At 45.0% G+C, this 20,268-nt stretch overlaps 1 protein-coding gene across 1 annotated transcript in view; it reads left to right on the top strand.

Moving 5' to 3' along the window:
- Window positions 1–7,178: 7,178 nt before the first annotated feature.
- T265_02833 (hypothetical protein) overlaps window positions 7,179–20,268 on the top strand; it is a gene marked incomplete at both ends in the record, with an annotated part of 17,609 nt that continues 4,519 nt past the window's right edge. Inside the window, 5 exons of the mRNA XM_009167177.1 lie at window positions 7,179–7,269; window positions 8,142–8,971; window positions 10,664–11,071; window positions 12,818–13,204; window positions 17,212–17,530. Of these exons, the coding sequence (XP_009165441.1) occupies window positions 7,179–7,269; window positions 8,142–8,971; window positions 10,664–11,071; window positions 12,818–13,204; window positions 17,212–17,530 (2,035 nt within the window). The remainder of the gene's footprint in view (window positions 7,270–8,141; window positions 8,972–10,663; window positions 11,072–12,817; window positions 13,205–17,211; window positions 17,531–20,268) is intronic.

The raw sequence follows: 20,268 nt of genomic DNA, 5'->3' as shown, positions 1-20,268 counted from the left end.
ATAGGCCATTGATTTTTCATAGTTTGACCTTGAAGATGCCAGGAGTTCGCTAGCACACATAAAAACAGCGTTTTCGGGGGGATATTGATATCCCCAACAGTAAGTGAAACTTATGGAACGAGAAACTAAATGAAACTGAGCTAAATGGAACTGTCAACAATGAACAGCATACCGTAGTCCCGCATATCCTTATCAGCGTTGATGGGGCGAAATGGCCCAAGTGGTTAGAGCGCGAATTTACTGATCGGAAGGTCCGTGGTTAGAATCCGACCTCCGCCACTCGCTTCCCCTGTCTAGGCTTGGGCAACCTGGCAGTATCCCAGCCCTCGTGCTTCCTTCGGGTGGCATGGCAGCTGGGCACCGGAAGGGTGCTACAGCTGAACGCTTTCTTTTTCTTTCTTTTGACACCAACAAGTGCGGCTGTGCTTTAGTAACATGCCCTTCGTAGTCAGAGCTTACTAGGATCTCTCTTTCGATGAGATAATGGCTAGATGTTGCCTCAGGTGTCCGTGGATGCGACTCAGTTATTCAGTTATCAACCATTTTGTTGTTTGGTTCCAGTGGTTATCGAAACGACCGACTCCCATAATCTTTCGGCTCAGCAGCTTTGAAATCCGTTTTTCTCTTCTATGTAAATACTCCCACAATATAGCAAACCCCAATTCCTCCTCTCAATCGGATACTTACAGAAAGGACTCACTTAATCCCACGAACATTCTCATATGATTGACGGACAAAACTTCAAGCCATTGTTCACTGGTTCACTACTTATAAGCAGTGACCACTTCCATTTTCAAATCAGAGGACGCCTCTTTAATCAGGGCAAGGCATTATGTTTGAATATCAGATCTAGCCTAGTGGGTCACCTCTGGGACGCACTACCGACACCCGATAATGAATATGACGATTGGCGGTGCGCATACCGTATCAAATCATGAGAATCCTAGAAGATTGTTGATTTGGTTGTTCCATGTAAATGAAGACCGTTGGAACAAAGCTACGACTTGAAAAATTGAAATTGACGTTTTTGGGTTAGCCGCTTGAGTCGGTAGCGAGGTTGTTCTCAAAAACGTCCATCCCACAGAAGAGTCCAATCTTGGATGGTCTCCCCAGAGTTTGAGAGTTATAGTTCTGATCGATTTCTGGGATCGCGTTACGTTCAAAACAACTTAACCTGTGTTCCAATCATTACTTTTCAGTTTGACCATGACAGTGGTGACATCTAACCCATTTCGATGGCTTCTGTTGTTAGAATCGGGCTGGTTACCCCTCGTGGCTATTCGGATAAGACTGATCCTCAGTTCTCCCTCTGTTCTTGCTACCGCCTCTAGGAAGTCCCATTCAAACATTTACCTATTCTTTTCTAGCGCACATGTTTGGCAACAAATGTCCCTAAATTCTTTCACCAAACCTGATGAACAAGCAATGAGGGATACACTATCTTATCTAGATAAAAAGAAAATTTTCAAAAATTGCGCAAAAGGTTGACAGTTCCGGAAAGTACCAGAAGCGTGTTAAAGCTGAACAATACACGTGTGCTCGTAATGCACTACTCACAAGGTCGTCGAATTTTCAGCAACTTTATGAGCAGTGCATTACGAATAATTTTATGGAAATTACGAAAACCATGACCAACAAGAATACTCTCATGAAGACAGGTTTGACAAAAATTTGTACTTTGAGACAACAGAGAACTGATCTGATACAGCATTTCCTGTGTACACATACCAGTGAGAATATTCCAACTTGCACATGAGGATGCCGGCAAAACTCCGAAGTGAGTTCATTCTATTACTCTACTAAAAAAACTCCCGGATGGTTCAATACTACCTGTCTCGCCTTCCTAGGGCTCATCAGGTGGGCGCAGAACCTGAGTTTCCGTCAGAATTATGTTCAAGTTGTACCCAAATCGTACTTCAAGGCTCCTGTTTAGCTGAAACAACTTATGCTATTTAAGGCACTTTGGAACATAGCTCTCACACTAAACTGAATGAAGCCCAGAGATGATGGATAGTGACGGATTCGGCAGAATTAGTTGAACTAGTTTCCATGTTCGTTCGCGCAAACTCATTTCAGAACCCCAGTCGCTTGCGAAGACCAGTGTGAAGTGATATGGTTCCTTTCGATCGATATGCAAGCTGAGAACAGAGTAGGTCACAAAAAATAATTCGTTTCAGCAGATTTCCTCTCCATGTAAACAGTGGAAAATATACAGCGTCTCCGTCATCTAGTCCCCCAGAGTTGCACAGAAATTATCAACTTTCTTTTGATTGGTCTTTAGATGGCCACCAGATCCCAGCGCCTTTGCTCGTTTCCGTTGTAAGCGACTGTCGTGGGCGTTGACCTGGTCCAACACGTGAACATTTGACAAAGTCGAACATGCCGGTTTTAAAGTGTGCGGTGTAGACCAATCACACACCGATGGACACCGTTAAATTGCCGTAATGTGAAATCAGCGAGACCAAAATCTTGGACGACTTATCCTATTGGGTCGCGAATAGTTGGGTGTCGGCCCCACAGCGGAAGCAACGTGAAACTTAGGGAGCATCTGACCAACCAGTATTTGTCGAGAAAGACGAGAAAGGTGTAAAATATCCGCTGAGCACCATTTTTCGGAATCACACAAGAAACCTCAAAGGCATGCACTGATCCAATACATGAGTACCAAACACCACATGTATTAGGTCGCTTGGTAGGTGCTCCTTAATTTAGCCGCGTTTTGAAACTGCTTGACTCTACCTCGCAGCCCTCAACCAACTCCCCGAAAAAAAAACGACTGCACTTTTAGTTTTCCTGGATTTCCAAAGGGTATTCTATTCGGATGACCAGTCTGTTCAAGCAATTCAATTTACCATTATAAACCGCATACAGCAAGCACATTGGTTGCAGCTGCTACAGTTTCGATCACCGGACAACGGAAGAGTGGGACATACAGCCAAGCTGTAGAGGTGATGGCACATGTGTTTAGTTCCGGAACTTGGTAGTTACGCATTGAACGAGATAGCTTTGATGCATGAACGCCATTGGTTGCGCGATTGAACCATTTCTGTCAATGTCATTAACCATTCGTGATTTGAGTCCCGGGGTCCGCACCCAGCGAGGCGGTAGTTGCCGACCTGACTGAGTCTCCTGGTTAATGTTTTGTACATCGTTGCCAGGTCATACACTATCCACCTCTCGGTTGCTTCCACTGAGCACAGGGCTGGACGAAAAGAGCTCTGTGAGACAGACGGAGTACATGTCCTAACCAGTATAACTTATGGAGCGTGAGTAATTCATCTATCGTGGAAGAGTTCCCTCTTCCTAAGATCAACACTGCTAATCCGATGCTCCCATCAGACCAGACTAACGCTCCGGAGACACCGATGGTCAAACACTGGCATCCTTCGTATGTCTTCTGCGCGTAGACGCCACACCTTTGATCCATGAACCAGTATGGGTCGCACTACCGTAGTGTAAACTCTGCTCCTGATAGACAAACTCACATCACTCCGGCGCCATAGGTGTCGGAGGTTGGCATAAGCTGCCCTGGCCTTTCCGATTCGAAAAACAATCTCATCTCCAGCCAGTTCACCGGAACTTATACTGCTGTCCTGGTAAACAAACTTATCTACCACACCGATTGGCTCGCCCGCAAAAATGAGTTGTGGGCTTGATCCCCCTCAGTCTTGTAGCTGCACTTTGCACTTCGCAGATGTGAAGAGCATGCCAAACCGTGCGGCAGAGTTATTTAGGTTATCTAAAATCGTCTGCGTTTGAGAAGGATCTGAACCAGCTAGACCAATATCGTCCGCATACTTAATACCTGCAATGGAACGTTCCGTGAGGATTTCGACTCCCGTGGTTTCAGAGGCAGGGAGAGAAATTGCAAGCAGCATATCTTACACTACTGAACGTCGTGAACTCAGGTGAAATTTCGCCGTATAATCGTAAGCGTCCACAAGAGTTCGCATACAGTGCCCTTATAAGGGCACATCTCTGATCACCAGACACTGCCGAAGTTTCTGACGATTGACAGAACCAAAAACAGCTTTGAAGTCAAGAAAAACGATCAACGTGGGACGTCTGAAGGAGTGGCACTGCTCAAGAACTTGTCTCACAGTAAAGATATGGTCGATGCATCATCGACCAGGGCGAAACGCAGCTCTATTTTCACTAATTTGTCTCTCCCGATAATCCACCAACCTGTGCAAAATAATGCCTAAGAGTACCTTAGATGCGACGGATGTCAGGCTGATGCCATGATGGTTTTCACATGACGTTCTTGCGCCCTTTTCGAAGACTGGGATGATGGTTGGAGAGCTCCATTCGGTTGGTATTCTGTTTTCGTTCCAAATCATCTGCAGTATGGTTGTCAGGCTGTTCACCAGGACCTCGCCACCTTGGAAAAGTGCGGGGTGCAGACCATCCGGGCCAGGGGCCTTGTCGCACTTCAGGATTGATATCTCCCGCTGGATTTCGGTTGTTGCTGGTGGGTTGGTGTCAGTGTTCACCACGGGTCCTCTGAGTTCTTCCAATGGTTGTGTTAAAGGAGACAAGATGAGCTGTTCTTCGAAGTGCTCGGCTCAGGACGACGATCAAGGGAGTGAATTGCCATTTCGTCTTGTTCGCATGTTGTTTCGCTTTACACCTGCCTTCTTTTGACCGGTTGATCGAATCAGCCAAAACAGGGCGCTGCTTTTGCCAGTAGCGGAAGCCTTCTCCATTACCTGGCCCTTCGAAATCCATCAGCGTTCTCTGTCATTCATCGAGTTTTTGATCATCCGGTGTTAGAGGGACCTGCCTGCGCCGCCACAGTCGCTATTCGATGATACGGCTTTTTTGACAGCAATAAGACTTTCTGATCTCGATATCCAGTGTTAGTCAAGTCAGATGGCCTGAACAAACAGTCCTGAAAGCCGAGAGCATTGCTTCTTTAACTCGCCTCCATTCATCCTCCAATCAACCTTCGTCGTCCACTTGACCGCGTTTCCAATAGCTTTCTAGCCAGATCAACTCGATAATCTTCAGATGAAACTTGGCAAAGTTGATAAACGGAACTGCTCTCCTTTGGCACATGATGCCGGTGGAAAGCGAAGTGCTAACCGGGTCCGCACGATGACGTGATAAGAATCAAGTTGCGTACCACGGAATTAACGGCAACCCTTAACTAAGGCTCTCTATCGGTAACTGGTGGCCACATGTTTCAATGGAGTCCACGACTGTCTTGTGACTGATGGTCCCCAAATAACTCGATATAGGCGTTTGTGTTGGATGTTCCTGCTGGCTAGGAACAGACGTACGCTCGGTATGGACTTCAAATCTACCGCCTAACTGTGCTTATTCCGGACTTATTCGTCCAACTTTGGCATTCATATCACCCGTCAGCATTACTATATCCGGCCTTTCTGCCTGTTGAAGCAGTCGTCCTCCTCAGCCTCATAACTTCGGTCTGTTGGGGTGTATGTCGATATGACATACAAACACCGTTTGCCGCATCGCTCTGCGTCAAACTTAACTGAGCCAGACAACAGCACAACACGACAGGTGTGGAGGGAGTGCAGGAGAATGTCGATGAGTGAAGAGCTGCAAGGACAAATGATACTTCTCAATTGCCGAGGCCGAAGAGCGGGTTTTGGTTGAGGTACTCCATCTTGAGCCTTTGGCTCAAACGTCCGACCCACAAGGCAGTAGGATGTATGTTTTTGTTCGGTAACCTTGCCCCTAGGCTTTGACTTGAGAGTCTGAACCGCGAGACAACGGTTGTCATCGTTTTCTTGGAGGACCCTGCCCGGAGCAAATGACTCGATGACCACGATCACGGTCAGCCGTTGTGTGCGATTGGAGTTTGCGGCTTTTAGGGCCGACTCTCTTTACCCCGCCGTTCCTCGATGGAAAGCAGGATCGCTGCTTTCATAAATATCTAGATGGCTCAGCGGTTAGAACGCGAATTTCTTGACCGGAAGGTCCGTGGTTCGAACCCGAACTCTGTCTTTCGACTTCCCCTGTCTAGGCTAGAAATCGGAGACCGATCTGTTGTCCTTAAAACACCGACCCACCAAGGAATGCCCCAGAACTTTGTGAACATAATACGTTCTTTGTATTCTCAGACTTCCGAACATGTGCGATTATACGGAGAGCTCCAAAATCTTCCGTACACGTCAGGGATGCCCACTCTCTCCTTACCTACTCAATTTCGAGATCGACAGATAATGGAACAAACGCTTGAAGGCCTCCAAAACCCCGGCGTCCAAATAGCCGTGATGAAAACTTGTCGATCTGGAATATGCAAACGATATCGTCACCTTCATCAAAGAGAAGATGCAGGTGTTTTTTGGACGACCTGACCAATGTAGTCTCGTCCTTTGGTAGGCATTTTGCGCCCACAGTGTGTATGCTCATGTTCCTAGATATGCACTCACTAAACACGCCACTTACAATCTAGGTGTTGTGATTTGCTGAACGATCGTATCGGTCCCTTGGCTTTCTGCTCCGATGTTCTCCAGGTCTGGTCGGCGGCCATGTTAGTCAATGATGAAACCAAGCTGCTTTATTGACTACATGAAGAAGGTGCATTTCTCTCGGCGCACTCTGAAGCCATATTATTTAAAACGACCAAGCACGTAATCAAAGCGCTGCCACAATTCATGGGGGTTGAAACCCATGACAATGAGATCGTCCAAATAGGCAGCAACGTCGGGGACATCCTTCAGCATCGTATCCATGATCTGTCGAAATATGGCTGGCGCTTTTTTGACACCGAATGGTAGTCGAGTATACTGGAACAGACCGCAATGCGTATTGATCGTCAGTTCTCGGGATTCTTTCTCAACTTCAACCAGGAGGTATGCATCGGCCAAGTCAATCTTCGCAAAACATCTACCCCCATCCAGTTACGCGAACAAATCATCTGGAGGAAGTAGAGGGTATTGATGGGTATCCAGTGCAGCATTGAGACCGGTGGAGAAATCTGCACACAACCGGATGGTCCCGTTAGCCTTCTTCACCAACGCGATCGGTGCGGTCCATGCAGATCAGATGGTCGGTTGAAGAACACCAGCCTTCTGTAGTCGGTCCAGTTGCTGGTCAACGATAAGTAAGGCTGCATACGGTACTGGACGTTTTGGCCTGAAAACTGGTTTGGCACCGGGGAGGAAGCACAGTCTGGCCCTTGCTTTTGTGCACGTCGGTGAATATAGATGCATGACGTTGTAGGAGGTCCTCAAGTGAACGGTCCGCATTGTGAGTTGCCTGAAAACATCCCAAACGAGAGATTCAGTTGGGTTCCAAGTGAGTATCTCGAGAAACCCAATTAGTTTGCAAATGAATGTATATTCGCTGAATTTGTTACAGATTTCATTCTGTGCATTGGAGGTTCGCCGAAGCGTTTCAAATCCTATATTCAGCGATACTTTGAAAAAAATTTCGCCCATGAATCCGAGTTTCGTTTGTATCATATGAACGTGTGCCGGAATCATTACAATTTCCTATATTACAAAGTAAAAACCCTCTTGAGTTTCGTCCGAGCATACTCCCTTGACCCAACTCGTAAGCGAGTAAATATTCGTCATTGATTTTCGTGTTTTGGCTGTGCTGCCGAACAGTATGTACTGAAGCGTGAGCCACACATGTAATCGTATCCCTGTATTTCTTTTGAAGACTTACACTTTCATTAGTTTGCTTGACGTTCTGCGCACGTTAGAGAGGCATCCCCTCCAGAGACGAGACTTCCAATGGGACTTTGCCTTTCTCACCCTCAGTGTCACCGAGCGGAAGTGCCCGGACTGCTATAATCCGTTTAACTCATGTTCCAAGTGTGGCTTACCATTTTTTTCAGTCATGTGCCTGTGGAGTTCTCGTGAGCCTTTTCCTTGTGGATATTTTTGATTGTTTTGCGCCAACGTGGACGCTCACGGTGAAATTCTCATCTAGTACAGTACACCTTTGTGAGCCATTCTATTAATTTCATCTTTTTTCATTTTTTTATATTGTGTGGGCTAGCACTGAAGGATGCAGTTTATTTCCAGCTTCACCAAAGTAACAATAACATTGGTTTATTTTCGGGTCATTTTAACAAATTGCCATTCAATCCTAGTTTTTTTTTCGTAGAATTTACTGGCCTTCGAATTTCATGTTGCCCGTTTACTTTCCTTGTCACCCAGGCTCACTGTATTACACTGACCGACCATTGGTATCGACATCCAATTTCGGACAAGAGAATACAAACCAGGTGGCTTTAGCACCATCAGGCACTCAATCAGCTGTTTACGTCATCTCTGCGGAGGCCTCCAGCAAGTGCAAAACTGCTACTGGCTCTGGACCTATCGCTTCACTTCCACCAGCACTGATGTCTTTGCCACCGACTGGTGGTAAGCTCACTTTAGCCTACCCTTATCCTGTGCTCACACCTTCTAACGAATCTTTTGTACCGGAACACTCAGTAAACACACAATTGACACTCCACTCTTCTGCATCTGCATATCCAAGGCAAAATGACGGCTCCAGCACATCGTATGCTGTGTGCCCCGCACAATCCGATGGTACTGATGAAAACAAGATGAATTGTGGCGGGGCTAACGTCGACAGTTGGGTTATATCCGATGAGACGGACAAGAACCAGCAGATTAAAAAACGGCGACGTGGCCGGCCTAGGCTGGAAAATCGAGGTCTACGCCACATTTACAACCCCGCTGACGATCTTTCCTTTTCAAGCTCACATCGGACTTCTCATGTTGGCCAGTTTTGGTGTCCCTTATGTCAATGGTGCTATCCTCAACTCTCCTTGTGCCCCGACCACCCTATGAGTGCTCAGCCGGACAATGAAGTTATTAGTTATGCACGTCAGACGTTGCCCAAATGCTTCAAACTTTCTGAAGAGGACGGAGTAACACGAGTACGATTAATCAAACGCCAACCATCAATGACTCGATTCGGCCCTTTGGTTGCACCCGCACTGACAGAAGAGGAACTGCTTGCTCACCCCGAATGGCTGGTAAGAAATTATTAGTATTGCCTTTTAAATTTATTTAAATTTATCTGTTTAGTTTTTGTTATGGCAATCACTTCGGTTGGCTTCACAGATTCTCAGGTGAATGTCCCGAATTGTCTGGCATTCTTGAGCCTTGGATTTCCGGTGCATTAGGGAGTAATTTATCATACCATAGTCTCTGCAGATTAGATTATCCAGGTTTAACACCATCTGTTCGGTCTAAGGATGACTTTCTGACATGGTTGATATGCATTTCCGCTTCATGGTCGGGCTGATCGCTGGGCTTAGGGAAGACTTCAACCCTGTCACTCGCACTAGTTTTTCAGTTTGTGAAGTCGCCCTGGAAGCTGAAAGATGTGCATAAATTTTGCTTCAAATTTCTCGCAGGAAGCTTCAACAACATACTGCTGGAGTAAGAATCACTGTTTAGTTGACGGATGTAAAGGACTCAGATAGCAGCATTTTTTGTAGTCCGAAAATCGACCGGGCGCGTTTTGCTCATTTATATGCAAGGACAAACCCATGTAGGAGCGGATTTTTTTACTTAGTTTTAGACTCTGCGCGGTTGTAAGTGCTACTTATCGTGTCCATATTCATGTGGTATAAGCGTGAAAGTTTGAGCCTTCAAAATTTTCCTCTCTCTTCATTCTGTGCCGCTACTTGTGGAATGGAGAACTCAAAATGATATCCTACCAGGATCCATTTTACGCTCACCGTCGAGCCTACTATGTGTTGGTAATTCTTATTCTGTCATTACTTTTGGCTTTATTGGCTGATTCGCCCCTCTGAAAATGCTCTATACTCAGATTACACCACTCATGTAGATGTAGCGTTTGCAACGGCCGTTACAGAGAACACCGATATTCAGCGTTGATAAGGGATATTTGGACAAAACTGGTGTACACTGTTGATGAGTTCTAACAAGCGCGAAACTCGAATCACCCGCACCGCACATCCATCAATGGAATGACCGCACTTATCGAACAATCTATCTACGATGGTATCGGCGAAAGTCATAGAGCATTATGAGCATCTCATCTATGTTGCTTCATGTGTTCCGATGCCGGATTGAGGTCCAAAAGTTTGCACGACCCAAAGTTTTGGTTTTCCGTGGAGGAGATTCTACCCTCTTGAGAGCGTTTTTAACCATTTTGGTGGCGTTTTTCGCTTTAGGGGAGCAATGATGAGTTCATGTGGAGAATAAAGTTCGAACAACCCTGACTTTTGTTATCACGTGCATGGTGCCAAGGCATGCATTTTTCTTTCCATTGCTTCCAAGAGCTGTTTGTGTGGGTCGATATTTGAGGCGACCATGGCGTTTACAATGGATGTAGTCGAAACTCCGTACACAGTCTGATGTCAGGCAGTTTGTTTCGAGACCGTCAGAAAAACTGTCTTCGACAAAGGTCCTCTCGTGTTTCGATTGGGACGACATTCGAGATATCGCATCACATGGCCCCGGAGGAACACACTACCCGTAAGCTTGCTGAACCAGAATAGACTGCCTTGAGTAGGTGCTCTTCGGAGTGATTCGAATAGTACAGCACCACCGTTTCCTCTTCTCTAGTATTGTTCGCTCTCATAGAATTTTCTGCGTTCGGTCACATCATTTCGTTTTTTCAAACTTTTGTCGTTGTCCGTGTTTTACTGCCTTCTTTCCGTTAACTGTGGCACTAGCTAACTTCTTTATTGTAGCCCGATTGTCCGTTTCGCATAGATGTGTACGATTCGAATGGACAGTCTGTGGGAATTCGATATTTGAAACTTGGAGATGAAGCAGTTTGTAATTGGATGATGTTCGTTCGTCTCGTATGCACAACAATGGATCAGTTAAACGTGAATGATCTGATCCCAAATGCCGTGGCGTATCAACTAGGCGCGGATGGGATATTTCTTCTGTTAACCCGTCCAGTCATTTCCGGAGAGGAACTGATTGCTACCTATTCACCGACGTATGCTGTTCGTTTCGGCTTGCCAATTTCCGTGGTCGGATTAGAGTCATTCGATCCGTCAATGAATAGGTCAGTGCAACGCAGGCCATTTCCCGATGAGATACACTGTTTTCATTGCTCCCTCACATTTGTATCCGAAGATGCATTTCGGGTAAGTGTAACCAGCTGTGCCACGTTACTTCGTGAGTTCTTTAATTCTATTCGAAACTAGTCCACACTAAATTTGCTAATTTGTTTTGTTTTTGACATTGTAGTGTTAAGTTGATTTAGTTAAACTTTGTTTTTTCCCCTTTCCCTATGTTATTTGGCGTCACTCGGGCTATCACATCAACAAAATGACCGGGCTGACCGTTTGCAGTTAGGCAGTTGGGCAACACTGAGGAATAGGTAGGGCAGTCCTTGATCGCATCCCGTTGCCGTCACCGGAGACCGACAATCACTCACAGCATACAAACCCTCATTTTTCCTTGTCGGACATCGTCTTGGTCCATCGGAGCCTTTGGGAATGTAAGAAAAACTTTGAAGAGTCTGAATGGTATACACCAATCCATTAATTGCTTTACATCTGCTTAGGGTCATTCGCTAGTACTGTAAGATTATGTCGGGTGAAAATTGGTGCCAGAATTGAAATCAGTCTATGGTTAAAAGCCAAAAAGCAATGTGCAGTTCTTTGTCCTTGTTAGGCATCACTGCCACTGCATACCTCTCAAAACTCTAGGGAGACTTGAACCCGTTGCCTTCTAGTAAGTAGTTAGACACTACAATTTTCAGCCGCGAATAGCTGATTAGTAGTGTTATGCAACTATACTTGGGCAGGAAGTAGAGGTACTCGTTTCTTGGTCACACCCGTGATTTAGTACCAACAGGTCCTTGAATGGAAATTCATACGACTTGTGGAATTTATTTCCTATCCGGGCAGATTACTTACGCGATGAAGTCACGTGAGACTAATCTATGCTGCGAAAATGAGCAGCTGTACATCTATTCCATCTTTGTCTAGAATCATCGCCAGTACTCGTCTCGCTTGTTTAATTCGATAAGTCAACAGCCTGACTGAAAGAGGGCTGGCGTTTTAGCTCGTTTAAATTTGAGTTACTTATGATGCTAATCAGTCACTAGTGGCCGGATTGTGTAATGGTTAGTTATTAACGAGTAGTCGCGGGTGTGAATCTTCGCGAGATACTGATTGCTGATGGTTCTAAAAGTACATGAAACAATTGTACAGTGCCTTTCATCTTCTCAGCAGAGGCCTCACTTGTGTGGAATAAAGTTCGAACATAACAGACCAGCCAGTCAGTGTGGTCAGAAAGTTGATTTCCTTAACCAGTTACGTTACTCCCTTTGTTTTGATACAGGGCGAAATCACCTATAAAATTACGAAAGAATTGTGGCAAGTTCGGGAACTTATTTAGCATGTATTAGAAGGGTCTACCCTTCAGAGAACTTTCCTTGTTCTGGCCGGTTTGACAGTGAGATATGAGAACACTAATCAAAAAACGTACTCGCGGCAGTAACTGTTGTGTCTGTCTGGGCAGTCCCCGGGAAGATTCACATGACTGGTTGAAGACTGACAAATAGGCCACTCACGCGGTCGATGAATTTCTCGTTTTGGATACGTCTTTTCCGGCACCCAGCTTCTCATCCCAACCAATTCTTGCCGTTCTTGACGTTCTATCACCTACAATTTCTACCAGTCCTCACCTTCAAAGCGTCGGTAGAAAGGCCTAATATTCGAACCGGAACGTTCCTTGTGTTGATTTGCGCAGGCGTACGGAAATCTTGAAAAGCTGCTTCCAGGACTAGTAGTTTAAGTGTGGTACTTCATTATACGTTTTCATATTCTAATAACACCACTTTATTTTATGGAAAAACAACATTTCACCAACCTTTCATTTAGGTTCATTGTTTAGGTCATCAGGGAGAGCTGTCACTGCGTGGTATTCCCACAAGAGCGGTATCGACGGGCGGGACCGATATTTCCGCAGGTGAAGTCAACCCTACTAATCTGACGGTCCCTTCTATTGATGGTGAACGGGAAAAGTCATGCATCGCGCATACTGACTCGGGAAAGACTGAAACCCGATCAGCCCGCTCCCAACCAACCCTGCGTTGCTCCCTGTGTGCTATCGAAGTGGGTGGTGTGATTGACCTGATACAACATACCGACTCCTACCACTCCCTGTCACGACCACGTATTTTCGCTACCCAAAGTAAACCCCCCAAGTCGAGCAACATCCAGTCCCCTTCAATCACACCCCGTGCTTTGGCTCTAAGTGATGACAAAGTGAGTTATTCCGCCAAAACCCAACTTTCCTTATTACCTTACCATCCACTTTGAACATTGAACTTGTGTGCGGAAACTTGCGTTTGGTGTGTTATTGTATTGTCCCTTAGGGTTATTTTTAAATAGTCCCTTGAAGCAGGTTGCTCAGGGTGAATGAGCTTTCCCATCTCGAAACCACGTAACATGGGAACCTTGTTGGTGCTTTTTAAGATGAATATTCCGGGATTCAACAACCGGCTACCTAACCCTCTTTGACTGGCAATACTCAGAAATGTGAATTTCAAAGCTAGCACCATAAGCTCATAGTTATGAAATCTATGCAAGTCGTTTGCCAATGTGTTTCATTCGACATTGACAGTGTTGACAAGACGAAATAATTACCTGACAGTAATCACACCATGCCATCGATTCAGCTGTTGTTAACATACCCACTGTGTTAGGTGAGGTTAGACCTATTTTCTGCGGCGTGGTTCCCATAAAAAGTGCTGGAAATTCACCCTTCGGGTGCATAAGCAATCCCTGACCTGACTTTCGTATGGAGTTGCTCAGTGATACTGGTTGGAGCAGCAAGCACGTCCAGGCGTTCAGGAGGAGTGTGACTGAATGATCACGTCATAGCTGCCAATTAATGTCCGCGGCTACTGCCTTGGGACGTACAAGTGACTGACTGATATTCAGTCAGCTAGAAGACGTTTGAAACCGCTCGAGAAGTCGTTTAGGAAAAGCTTTAGAAACAGTCGTTAGACTTGTTGCTTGACAGCGGAGAATGAAACGCCCGGGACCGAAATACCCGAAATCCGATGAAATCGGTCTGTTTTCAAATACAACCTATAAGAATCCTTATGCAAAAGGGTGAACTCTGCACGTTCACAAAGCGATTGAAATAGGGAATCTCTGTTGAAGTGTTCCAATGTGGTTGGGGAACGGTTACCATTCCTGATTGTAGATAAATACGAGACCAAAGTGTCACAATGTTGTGAATACGAACGGGCCAGATTTATAGTACGAAGCCAACAAGAAAGTCTGGGTGATGAAGGAAATGGTGTCCTCTAAGCAACGACTTCGTGAGCTAAACAGAAAAACTATCCAATAAGAGCGATTTTTATAATACTGGACAACAGTATTGCGAGTCCGGCTATTGAGCTCAGCAACGTTAAGCATACGTCTTAACGTACTCCTTACCTGCAGTCACTAGATGCAGGAACTATCCAGTGCACCAAAGGGAACTACCGGTGATAGCCCACACCACGCACTTCTTGTTTAGTGAAAAGCAGCTCCAAATGAACGACACTTCGAAATTTAACAAAGAACAAAATACAAAGGACCAAACCCAAGCACCTGAAGTGAACTGACAAACTGTCTGAAGCGTCTGAGGAATGGAGGTTTAATTTCTGAAGTCTTATTCTAGCGCCTGAAACCTGCCAGTACCACAATCCTACGACTTTATGGTCTGTCTAAGGTTCATGAGAGAGATATTCCTTTGAGGCCGATTTTGGATGTTTGATTACTCATATCACACAACTTCCCAAAGGTTGGTCGATATTTTAGAACCCGTACGCCGACTTTTACGCCAGTATAGTATAGCATAGTATGGTGTAGTTTAGTGTAGTATAGTATAGTATAGTATAGTATAGAATAGAATAGTATAGTATAGTGACACTTTTAATAGTATAGAATAGAATAGTATAGTATAGTGACACTTTTACCGAATAACCGATGGAGTCACCATGGGCTCTCCTCTTGATTCCTTGTTGATTGACATTTTTCCGGATAAACTGGGGCTCGGTCGATTAAATGGGGAGATTAGACGTACATACTTTTATCGGTGTTACGTAGCTGAAATTTTGACGCTTGAATCAAACGGTTCCGAAATGCTATTCTGAGCATCTCTAACTGAGCACATTCCTTCATTCAGATCACTTTTGAAACTGAAAGTGACAACGCTTTCCACTTCCTGAGCGTTAAGTTAGTCACTTTACACGGATTCAATTCAGAGTTCTGTCTACATAAAGCCCTGATGGACGGAACAATACACAAAGTTCCTTAGTTTTGTGCCTGAGGCGAAATTGAACCCTGGTTTGCACTTAAACGAACTGAGCAAGGCGTATTTGCTCTGCTGATGCATCGAACTCTGAACTGCAGCGCATTGCTAACGTGCTCTGAGCCAATGGTTACCCAGAGAGGTTTATAACTAATAATATGTCTGATCGCCTTATCCAACCGCCTGTCACGACCGTTGGAAAGAAGCCAATGTACTTGAGTTTATAAAGGCGATTTGTTTGCGGACATACTCAATCGCCGTTTGTTTCAATCCTTACAACGCACGCTTCCGGCCGGAACCCTGTGGTCTTGGTTTCCAAGTAGCCCCTTGCTCAAATGAAACCTCAAAGATAAGATGCCAGTCCTCACCCAGAATATGGATGTGTATTCTTTGTCTTGCTGCTGTTCAGCGGAGTATGTCGAGCGCGCAACACTGCGAATTTCTAAGAAAATACGTGAGTATCTTTTCAGAACAACTTGAATTGATTGAAAACAACTACGTGAGCATCTCTCTCACCTGAAAACCATTAGACTCAACAGTTCAGCCAGAAGCTCAATCGCATCCCACTTAATTGGCACCGTGCACGTGGTCAATCCTAATGAGTCGTTTCATGTTATTTGTAGTGTACCCAATAGACTGCCTGTATCGATCCAACGGCGTTGCTTGACTGCAACTGAGGTAGCCGCTACTGTCAAAATATTTCCTACGAACGCTTAATCCGCCTTGGTTATTTCACAAGAATCAACCGACCAAGTCATTCAATGGCCCTCTAGACTTTCTCACAGCACCCAGTTAGATGAGACGCGACGCAGACAACCAATCGTTCGTATCTCCGCATTTTTTTTATTTCACCAACCAATCTTCGCTGCGTATTTCATTAGGTGACCTGATGAAGAGATCTCGTAAACATTACTGTCTGTCATTGCGTTTCTATTCAAATCATGGGAATATTTAAGCAATTACTGAGTTAGGGCCTGTAGAATGTGCTGGCGTTTGCAGACTGTCAGTTAAACAAAACCTGTGTTGCAATGTAACCATTCCAGTTTCGTGGAAATGTTTATGGGCCACCCAGCCAAAGTATGGGAAGATGTAATCTGGTAATAACAGCATAGTGGACAGAGTAGGTAGTGTATTAGCGCACGGTAGGGATTGACCAATCTAAGGCAGTTTGGCGGAATTCCAATCGCTGTGTGTCCTTTGGTATGCGTTCACTGACAAGCAACAAGGTTCCCTGATTTTAATTTCTAGATCGGTTCACATGGGTCGCACGATGTGTGGGTAAGCGAACCACCGTAAACGCACAACATCTGTATGTTAACCTTCGTTTCTGGTTTTCTGCATAACTGACGGGAATAGTGCTTAAGATCTTCACTGGAGCGTCAGAAGAAATCCTCAGTAGTTCAGATGAATGTTTTCGCGATTTATGATTTATTACTGACTTCTTTCTACAACCATACTAATTTCAGCTGTGCTTCGCTCGCAAGCTGATTGTTCGATTTACTTCACCTCTTATTGTTTGATGCGGTGGTGCTCACGTCTGTTGGCTCTTTTCTGTCTTGCTCGAAAGTCGCAACAGTCCCCTGTGTTGTTTGATTCTTGTTATTTTGGAACCCCCTGAAGGTTCGTTTTTCACTAGTCTACATCGGTGAGTCTCTTCAACAATCGTTGTACGGACCTAGAGGAGTGGTGGCTATCATTAGCTAAACATACGTGTGGATAGAATGGGGGCCACAAATTGACCCTTCCCATACATTGCGGGGTTCAACTGTCCAGTTGTGTTGTTCGGCTTATTGACAATTCTGGGTCACTCAGTGTTTCAAAACGCCCCTCCTGCTCACTCTCCGGTCTTATTCCCTTGGGTTTACACCCTGTACGGTGCGTTCAGGTGGTTGTACATGTGATTTAGCGTAAAGCTTCTCTCACACTCTCAATACAACTGTTCCTTTTATTGTTGTTGCCATTGCAGCTTTACAAATTGGAACCATCGCTAACAAAGAACCTGGTAGTCGTTGATTTGGGTCAGCTCGATAGCTTTGTGTGTGACGATCTTCCGGTGGCTTATGGCTGTGGTCAGTGCGGTCAACGAGTCCCCACCATGCAGGCTTTGCAAAACCACAAAGAATTGGTTCATGAGATCCGTTCTCAAACTGAGCAGTTCACACAACCTTCAGCCTCAAGTTTCAGGCCGCTTTGTGAAGAAACTAATGCTAATATGAATCTCTCGTTTCCTAACGCAGTGGAGCAGCCAGAGTGTCCATTATCGCCACTGAGGATTGCCTTTACATGTAGGTATCTTTGATGTTCCCAAACAACACTACCGAATTTTCTTGCGGTAGTTTAATTGCCCTGGCTTGCTCATGGTTATTGGTTATCCTTGGCGTAATTCGAGGGTACGGTTATCATCCTTTTGAAGGAAACCTCTGTATGAGACAACGTTTTTCCTCGTCCCTGACTTTCACCATTGGTTTCCCTTCAGGGCGACTGAACACGATCCACCAAAGATCGTTGGACGCAAATGACACATTCCTTTTTCGTTGCTCGTATTTCCTAGGTATGACAAAAATGATCTTGGTGTAACGCTAGAACAACCAAACTGCTCAATTAGACACAAAAACGATGGTGGTTTCCATCCGATTCAGTGAGGTATCTCGTCCTATCGTGTTGCGACAGTGAGTCGCTTTGTGAACCAGGCCGTGTACTTGATGACGTTTTCTGTTATACCTGGACTGGTTCAAGAGAATCCGATATGAATGCTATTCACGTAATACAGATACCACAAGTGCTTTGCGTTTGTTGGTGGACGGTTTATGTGAACTTATATGTATTGCAAAGTAGATATCAATCAATTCATTATGAAAGGATATGAAACAGTGTCGATGGATTTTCAGCAACCTTACAAAGATAAACGGTGGTTTTTGTTCACTTGTTTTCTGTATACATCATCCCATGCTTCAAAATAAGCATAGCGATACTGAACACAGCACTACTTATGTTTTCGTGAAAAGGCATTCCCGACATTTAATGGGGATGTAAATAGCGATTACCCGTATTCAGTTGGTGAGATAATACCAAAAAGGCTGGCAAAATGGATTTTTAATCGGAGAACCGACTTTGCACACGTTATTTGGAACAATCACTGGCAGTAAGATTACGGTCCAAACCTGTTCAACTGTCCGGTTAATCCGCACAAAAGAACGATTATGCTTTTTCCCGTGGACATTTGTAATAAGAGATCTGCTATTCAGAGTTGAATGGATATAAAATTTGGTTGGCTTGGTTCGGAAACACTTCATTCTCTGTATCGAAGTTATTCACCTTTGGGCGTTTGAACTTTTCGGAAAATGTGTTGAGAAATAGGGTCGTACCTGACTAAATGATGGGGCCGGTTTTGTGGAAGGCTTGCAGAGTCGGTGTTGACCGCCTTTTGTCCTGCCGTCGATGATGGTGATGATGTCTTTCGTCATCGACCCTAGTAGGGGTGATTTCCCCGCGTAAGTCTAACCAGTTAACAGTCTATGTGAACTGACCCTAACAAAGTGCCTATTCAGTCTATACCCACGGTTGACTAGCTCGATATTCTAAATGAATTTATCGCAGATAGTGTGGTCGAATAAAAGGGATCTGTTTTGTTAGCTCCGTTTCATTATATGGATATTTTACTACCTAGATCCGACGATCGATATCCATCCAAAGGCAACAGCTGAAGCTGTGTGACCCATCATACTTGCACGAACGCTGAACCTGCCTTGGTTATATGGCACACTGAGACCGGCCCACTTATTCGACCGGTCTTTAGACTACTTTTTGTTGTGTTAGGTAAGACCGGCGCAGTGTATTCATTTGCAAACTAAGTTGGGGTTAACTTTGTTTTTCTCCTAGTTGGCTGTTTACGGTGCACCCGTTTATTTCACTCAAACCAGTATCGACCGCTCATTTCAACCATTTTAGCAACTGTATATGTTGATCTGATCTTAAGATGCAGAAAAGCTTCATCTCTGGATCTGATGGCCTCATATATCCTCGAGTTCCAGTGTATTTTATCACACACCTACACTCACTCTTCTCTATCCTCGGCCACTGTAATTCTTCAGCTTAACTTCAATCAACCCGGACCTAATAAATACCTTTGCCGTGTTTATCAATCACTGAATGGCGAGTATTCTTTTTTCGCTTTTTTATAGTGGACTGTGAATAGATACTTGAATCTTACCCATAGCAAAAGTCCGCATTCTCAGCGAATTCAACGTTCCTGGTATGGTGTGATCCATGTTTTCCTTGCGCACAAAATCTCACTGGTCTTGTCACCAAATTCTTTCCATTAGTCCCCTTTCCTCGGTTGTCTAGTCTTCAACCGGAGTACCAAACCGCCACTGAGCCACTGTTCAAATCTTCGGCCGCGATCTGATTAGTCTGTAAACCCAACTACCTCTTTGATTATTCGTATCCTTGCATTATCTATTTTTCCCATTCCTCATACTATCGTCATATATCCTGGCGATGCTATTCCACCGAATGTGATGTGTCGGTTTTTGCTGACAATTTCACGAATGTTCTTCGCGATGGGGCGAATCCATCTCTTTCTTGTGCCTACACGTCCATCTTCACCACCGGAATCGGTTAATCGTACTTTCTTATGCATACTGATGTAGGCGTAATGGTTGTACAAATTCTAGTGTGCCTCCTGCCCCTGGACACTAGCCGGCTACGTCGCTGAACTCAACACTTTCTCATCTGTGATCAATAAGATTAAAGTTCCTCACATAAAAGGCTGGTTTAAATAGCTTGAGTTTACTCGACAAGGCCATGATTTCGTGTCTCAATGTGTTGTAAACAGTGAAGTGCGTGTAGAAACTCGCTAAAACGCCCAGGGGGGCGAAATGGCTCAAGCGGTTAGAGCGCGAATTTACTGACCGGAAGGTCCGTGGTTCGAACCCGACCTCCGCCACTCGACTTCCCCTGTCTAGGCTTGGGCAACCTGACAGTATCTCAGCCCTCGTGCTTCCTTCGGGTGGCATGGCAGCTA

This window comes from Opisthorchis viverrini (genome assembly GCF_000715545.1).
Source record: "Opisthorchis viverrini unplaced genomic scaffold opera_v5_37, whole genome shotgun sequence".
In the NCBI taxonomy this organism is placed as follows: Eukaryota; Metazoa; Platyhelminthes; class Trematoda; order Opisthorchiida; family Opisthorchiidae; genus Opisthorchis; species Opisthorchis viverrini.
This window is presented reverse-complemented; position numbering and strand designations above follow the sequence as displayed.